Genomic DNA, 6,768 nt, shown 5'->3' on the forward strand with positions numbered 1-6,768 from the left:
AGACATCCTACCAGCACTCTCCACTTCCATGTAACCTGCTTTTCCAGTTAATTCCTACCACCCCCAGGTAGAGCCCAAGCCCTCTGGCCAAGCCACAGGCCTTGCAGACTCTAAACAACTGCCCCTGAGAGCCCAGCACAAGTCACATGTTCGATTTTTTTCCTTTTATTTGCATTCACATTCTCTGAGGCATAGCTTTGCTTCAGCAGGAAGGCCACCAGACAGGAGGGACACCTGGAAGGGCAGGCAGACCCTCCTCCCTTCCCCCCCCGTCCCCCACCAGGTGTCAGTGAGAGCATAGGCACCAGCCAGGAGCAGTGCTGTTGGCACTGTGGAGGCTGGCCTTGCACACCAGGCCTTCCTCAGCCTCTGTTCTCCAGCCAGGCCCACTAGCAGCTGGTGGGACTCTGGGCTCGGGGCAAGGGGGCTCATCCAGGAAACTGCTGCCCAAAGGAAGCTTCCTAGCTGAAGGGAGAGGGGCCGTCCCCCGAGGTAGGCAGCATGTCAGGCTGAGCGCCTGCTCTAGCCTGAAGAGCTTGACAAGCAAACCAGACAGATGCCATTGGAAAATGCCATCCTTTAAATGCTGCATCCCATGGGTACCAGTTGACTCTGGCCCTGGGGGATGAATCAAACATGGTATTTCCCATTCGGCACCAGGGCCACGAGATGCCAGAGCTGGCACCTGAGGAAGCGCTAACCTACCCTCTCAAATGAAAAATGGAGGCAGCAGAAGTCATGTTCTGTCAGTGGCTCACTGCTGGTGGCAATGGACAGAGCCCAGGGTCCTGAGGCTGGAAAGGAGTGTGAGTGGCTGGACCTCCAGGCTGTCTAAGTGGCAGCCCAGGTGCACTTAGGTGACAGCAACCCAGGCTCTCCAGGACAAGGGCTCCGCTGACTTTCACCCCCAGCTCATGCTAATCCTGTGGGCTTAGGTAGCACACCCTCATTTATTCTGGCTAAAAGCAACGAAAAAAAAACGTGCTCTCCAAACCCCTGGAAGGAGTGTGTACAGCTCACCAGCATCACAACATGTGCTGGCCTCCCTGTCCCCACCCTCTAGAGCAGCCCCTCCGGGGCTTGGAGGCCGCTGTACAGCGCATAGCCAATGTCATCAATTTCTACCTCACGCAGGCTGCCGAAGAGGTTCACGCCAGGGTTGAAGTGACAGGGCAGGCTGGCCCGCTCCAGGCTTCCAATGAGCAGCTCCAGAGCCTGCATGAAACGTTCCCTCAAAGCTCCCTCAGCCCAGTCCACCTCCTCTTCCCCCAAGCGCAGAACCACTTGGGTCAGGTGGCCCCGGCCTAGCCGGCCCAGAGCTGGGTGGCCACGACAGATACTACACAGCAGCAGCAGCAGCCGCCGCCGGGCCCCAGCATCGCGCTCATCCAAAGCCCGAAGCCTGGCAGCCTCTGCCGGGTACAGGTCCTGCAGCCAGAGGTTCCCAGCCATCCCTTCCAGGGGCCAGGCCAGGAGGAGGCAGTCTTGGACGTCGGTGCTGGTGACTGCCAGGAGCACAGCGATAGTGAGCTCCAGGTGCTCGTGCTGCACCTGGAGCAGCAGCTCCTCTGAGGCCACACTGGGCAGGATCAGGCACCCAAGGAGGCCACCAATGGCCGGCCAGTTGACAGAGGCAACCAGCACCTTGCGGAGCAGCTCCAGCAGGACACGGGAAGAGAGGTAGCCACCTACCAGGAAGCGGTCCCAGGGACTACTCCCACGGGGGCGGAACTCAAGCTGAGTCCTGCGCACAGCCCAGCAGCGAGGGTCCCTGGCCACAGTGTCCAGGCCAGGCACCAGGCTCCACAGGCCTGGCTCCAGCACCAGGGGCACCAAGATACGCACATCGTCAGCAGCTCCTGCCTGCAGCCCATCGTACAGTGGACCACTGGGCACCAGTGCCCCGAAGGGCAATTCTGAGAACTTGCTCCGAAAGTAGGCCTGCAGCTCAAGGGCAATGTCACCAGCCAGCTGTTTGGCCAGAGCAACGTGGAACGCTGGGATGGTCACATGGTCCCGCTCGAATGCCAGTAGCTTCTCCTGGAACGTCAGGCACGGTGGTGCTGGGAAGCTAAGGTGAGGCAATGTCTGAGGACCAGAATTTCTGGGCCTCCCTGCAGAGTGAAGGGGTCAGGGGCCAGGTCAGAAGGTCCATAGTGAGCCAAGGGAACTCTCCCCAATTACTAGCTATGTGATGTCTCTGGGCCTCATTTTCTTCACCTGTGAAATGGCCCCCTAAGGTAGCACTGGTTCTTCAGCTCCCCACAAAGCATGCATGTGATGACAAATTCTTCCACATCCCAACTCCCTGGGAGTAAAACAGTTTCATGAAGAGTGAGGAGATGGCTCCTGGGCTTCCATCTCCCCATCTGGAGCCCCTAACACTATGTTCTGCCGCCTTGCTCTGGTACCTCCCCCCGCAGTCCATATGCCCAGGTGGTTGGAGCCGCAGCACCACCAGGCAGAAAGGAGGGCAGGCACATGCCGCCACTGAACATGCAGGGAGCGTGGGTCTTTGGTGGAGCAGGGACTTGATACGTCCACTATCATCGGTGGCAGAGCCTGGGCTGCATCTCCTGAATGTGAGCACTAAAGGGGGACCCACCCAGGTAAAAGGGGGAAGGGGGCTGATCACCTGCCGCAGAGGACGCGGGGGTTGGGAGTGGCATGGGCTGGCTGAGGGCAGCAGGGGGAGGCCGGCGCCGTAGGCGTGGCTTGGGCTTGAGCAGGCTCAGTTCCTTCCAGCTGTCCTCCAGACGTGTGGTGTCCCCCTTGGCATCATCCTCATCCCTCGGGCTGGTAGCCCTGTCGATGAGCTGAGGCAGAGTGACACAGATCAGAGCATCATAACCTGAGCGGCCAAGGCAAAGGCAGGGGTGAAACCAACTAAATCCTGGGTAGAGGGTAGAGAAGTAGGTGCCAGCCTTGGGTAGTCCCCACCATATTCCCGGAAGCCTGCGGGAGGTCCCAGACCTCCTGTCCCCCGGAAGCCCCAAGGCAGAGTCTGGCCTTACCCGCTTCACAGCCAGGGTGGCAATGCCCAGCACGGCAGCCCCGCCCACACCCAGCACTAGGCGGGCATTGGCCAAGAGGAAGTCCACAGCGTTGCCCAGCACCTCATCATCATGCCTCTTCCCCCGTTTCTGGGTGAACTCTGCCATGGTCTGCCTGTAAGAGAGTCAAGTTGCAGGGATGGCTCAAGGTGGGGGTGGCCAGAATAGCAGCAGGACAGGAGCAGGCAGGCATTCTGGCTGCCATCTTGGGGTCTCTGAGAGGTGAGCCCAACAGGGAGAGTTCCTGAGAATTTCTCAGGAGAAAGGGGTCACACACACATGCTTTCTTGGGAGGAGAGGAGGTACTGCCATTGCCCCCTCCCCCAAAGCTACAAACAACCCACCCACCCCTTGGGACAGGGTTGCTCACACAGAAAAGTCCTGAACCCTGTGGCAGGTGAGAGAAGGGGGCCCATCTCTCCAGATCTCTCCCTCCAGAACACCTGACATCCTATCACCAAGGACCCAAGAAGTGGGTCCCCCAAATTATAGAGAAAAGCTGTAGAAAGAACCACACTGGGTTGCAGGCTATAAAACCTCTAGACTTCTGCCTACCCCCAGGGTCTGGCCAGTCCTCCTAGGTCTATAGCCAGGTCCCCAAGGCTGCCTTATTTCTGTTCCTAACCAGGGCCAGGCACAGGAGGAGAAAACCAAGGCCCAGAGAAAACCACAATGTGGGGTCCCAGGAAGCCTGCCTCCAGAAGGCCTCTCAAAACTTTGGGAAGACCTCAGTGAAGAGCAGAAGCCCCAAATCCTAACAAGGCAAAGTCACTAAGTCAGAGAGCAGGACGAGTGAGACAACCCAAGGATGATGCTGCCTGTAGACAGGTACGTGCCAGTCAAGAAGAAGACCCGCTGCCGGGGGCAGGGCGGGGGGGGGGGTGGGCAGCCAGTCAATATAACCCTAAACCCCGAACAGAGGATGATCCATGCCTCTCAGGGTCTCTTCAGCTTGGGACAATGGGGGCTGGGGGAAGTCACCGGGAGGCTAAACAACAGAGAAGGTAAGCTAAGGAAGACACACACACACAAGCACACACTCGCACCCTCTGCTCAACTGTAAAACTGCACAGGTGGTGGTGAGGAAGGGTTAGAAGTGAGGAGCCCAGGGCCTCCCTGGTGGCGCAGGTGGTTGAGTACAGCGCTGTGAAGCTGTCCGCAGCCTCTGCAGCGCAGGTTCGATCCCAGCCGGACAGGGAGATACCCACATGGCACGGCAGACCTCTCCTGCCTCGCCCACTGCTCCCCTCAGCAGTGTATTTTAGTCAGTCTGCCTTTTCTGTTCCCCACTCTGTCTCTGGTGAATCTTCCCACCCTCCTGCACATCTGGCCTGCATCCCGGTTCTTGTATTAAAAAAATAAATCTTGGGCCTCCCTGGTGGCACAAGGGGTTAAGCGCCGCACTATGAAGCAATCCGCAGCCTCTGCACCACGAGTTCGATCCCCGGCCAGCCGGGGAGCAACCCACATGGCCCAGCCTCTCCTGTCTTGTCCACTGCTCCCCTCAGCAGTGTATTTCAGTCAGTCTGCTTGTTCTGTTCCCCGCTCTGTCTCTGGTGAATCCTCTCACCACCACCACACACCTCCCCCCAACATCTCTGGCCTGTACCCCAGTTCTTGTACGCATAAATAAATAAATCTTAAAAAAAAAAAAAAAAAGAAGTGAGGAGCCCAGAGTGTGACAGAGATCTCTCCCTGGGCACAGCCCACCAAGCCCTAGCCTCGGGTTCTTTGGGGGAATAGGGGGAGGCAATTCTGAGAGTTGAGGGTGTACGTGACCAAGGGGCAAGCTTAGAGGGCCAGTCCTACACCAGGTAGAGGAGGCTTGAGCAGATGACCATGCGCCCAGAGCCAACTCAGGCACCAAGGACGTCTGCCCTCTGGGCTCCCCTGTGAGTGCCTGGGGCTCAGTTGCCAGGTGACAGGATGCCTGGAGCAGCTGAAACCCGAGGCACTGGAACTCCATCTCAACACTCCACCCCCACCCCAACTCTCCCAGGCTAAAAATAAGACAAGAGGGCTCCTGGGTTGGCAGAGGCTAGCTCAGTGACCCGCCACGGCCCCACAGCTTAGTGTCCTCATGGGCAATCAATACTCCCACCTTCTCCAGCAGGGCCAGAACCCCCCTCCGCACACTGTAAAGAGCTTTAAACACCGCCCGCCCGGAGTCTAAACTGGGACTCAACCCAGTCCCTTGACGGGGTCGCACAAGTCTCAACCTCCAGCCTTCCAAGTGGGGAAGGGGGAGAGGGTGCGGGTGGCTAAAAATAACCCGACACCACGCCGGACGCCACCCGGCCCTGGGACGCCGCCCGTGCTCCCCCCCTCTGCCCAGCCGCGGACAAGGGCGAGGGCTGCGCGGGGCGCTCCAGGAGGGCCCGTGAGGGCGCGGTTCACGGGGGGCGCGTGCGGTCCCGGGAAACCAGGCGACGTACTGACGGGAGGGGCAGGCTCGGGGACTCGAACTCTCGCCTCCCGACCCAACTTCCCTCTCTCTCCAGTCGTGACCGCGGCCCCCGGCGGAGGCCACGCCCCCGACCTGCGCCGCGGCGCGCCCCGGGCCCGGCTGCGTGACAGGGGGCGCCCCGCCTCGCTGCAGCCATACCTGGTCGCGCCTGCAGCGCCCCGACAGGTCCCTCGGGCCCCAGAGTCCGCGCCCGCCGGGGGATGGAACGCGGAGGCCCCGGGAACCGAACGCCGAGGCCCGGGAGCGGCCGGTGACCCCGCAGGCGCGCAGACGGCGAGCGGCTCAGCCAATGGGGGGCAGGCCGCGCCCCCTCTTGGGCCCCGGCGCTCCCGCGGGGGCGGGGCTCCCCGACGAACTCCGGGTTTAAAGGCGCAGGGGCGCGTTCCCAGCCTGGCATCCGCGGTCCGCGCTGGTACCCCGCGGTGTGGGGTGACCCCAGCCCCCGGGCCGCGTGGTCATGTGAGCCTCCGAGCCGCAGACCGCGGCCCGGCCCGGCCCTTCCCGGAGGGGACAGGCTGGCGGCGTCCGGCCCCGAGGTCCGAGTCTGACCCTTTGGGTGCGCTTCTGGGAGAAGGACGCGGTGACCGCCCCCTCCCCTGCGGACTCGGCCGACCCGGCGCCCGCCCCCCGCTCCGCGCGACCTTGCGCGGGTCCCTTCACCCCCGCCTCAGTTTCTCGCCTGGGCAAAGGGACACCACAGGCCCCTGCAAAAAATGACTGTGCTCATTTGGCTTTTATAAAAATAAATTATTTATTAGGGGCGCTTATGTATTAGGCACTTATTTATGTTGAGGGCGTGTGTGGGGAGACGTGTTCGAACGAGCAAATACACGGGCAGAGGGTGTTGGTTCTAAGCAAGAATGAGAAGGGTCGCTGGCAGGGCCCTGCCGCGTGCCCTGCGCTGCACTTGGGTCTGCGCCTTCGTGTCTGGAGGGAACCGCACACATTTCTGAGACGAGGAAACTGCGGCGGGAGCAGGCCCAGGGCTTGCCAGGACGCCCGGCGCCGGGGACCGGCTGTTCCTGCTCCTAGAGCGACCAGAGCGCGGACAGAAATGGCCCGGCCTCCCGCGCCCCGACCTAGGTCCAGAATCTCTCCCAACTTCAGCAGCTGCTGCACCTGCAGCGCCTAGCGCACCCCGAATCTGGGGCGCAGGGACGTGGCGGGGGCTCCTGCGTGAGCACAGGGGCCGCCCGACTCCTCGAGGCTTCTCCGGTGGCCGAAGAGACATGGAAACCGAAACCCCGG

At 61.1% G+C, this 6,768-nt stretch overlaps 1 protein-coding gene across 1 annotated transcript; it reads right to left on the reverse strand.

The window, feature by feature from the left end:
- Nucleotides 1-1,059: 1,059 nt before the first annotated feature.
- Nucleotides 1,060-3,164, reverse strand: MIEF2 (mitochondrial elongation factor 2; the record flags this gene model as incomplete). Its single annotated transcript, XM_084239081.1, has 3 exons — nt 3,015-3,164; nt 2,636-2,816; nt 1,060-2,114 (listed from the first exon to the last, which is right to left on the reverse strand). The coding sequence occupies exons 1-3, from the start codon at nt 3,159-3,161 to the stop codon at nt 1,060-1,062; spliced, it is 1,383 nt and encodes a 460-aa protein (XP_084095207.1). The 5' UTR covers nt 3,162-3,164.
- Between the last annotated feature and the right edge of the window lie 3,604 nt (nt 3,165-6,768).

This window comes from Talpa europaea (assembly GCF_964194135.1).
Source record: "Talpa europaea genome assembly, chromosome: 7".
NCBI classification, from domain to species: domain Eukaryota; kingdom Metazoa; phylum Chordata; class Mammalia; order Eulipotyphla; family Talpidae; genus Talpa; species Talpa europaea.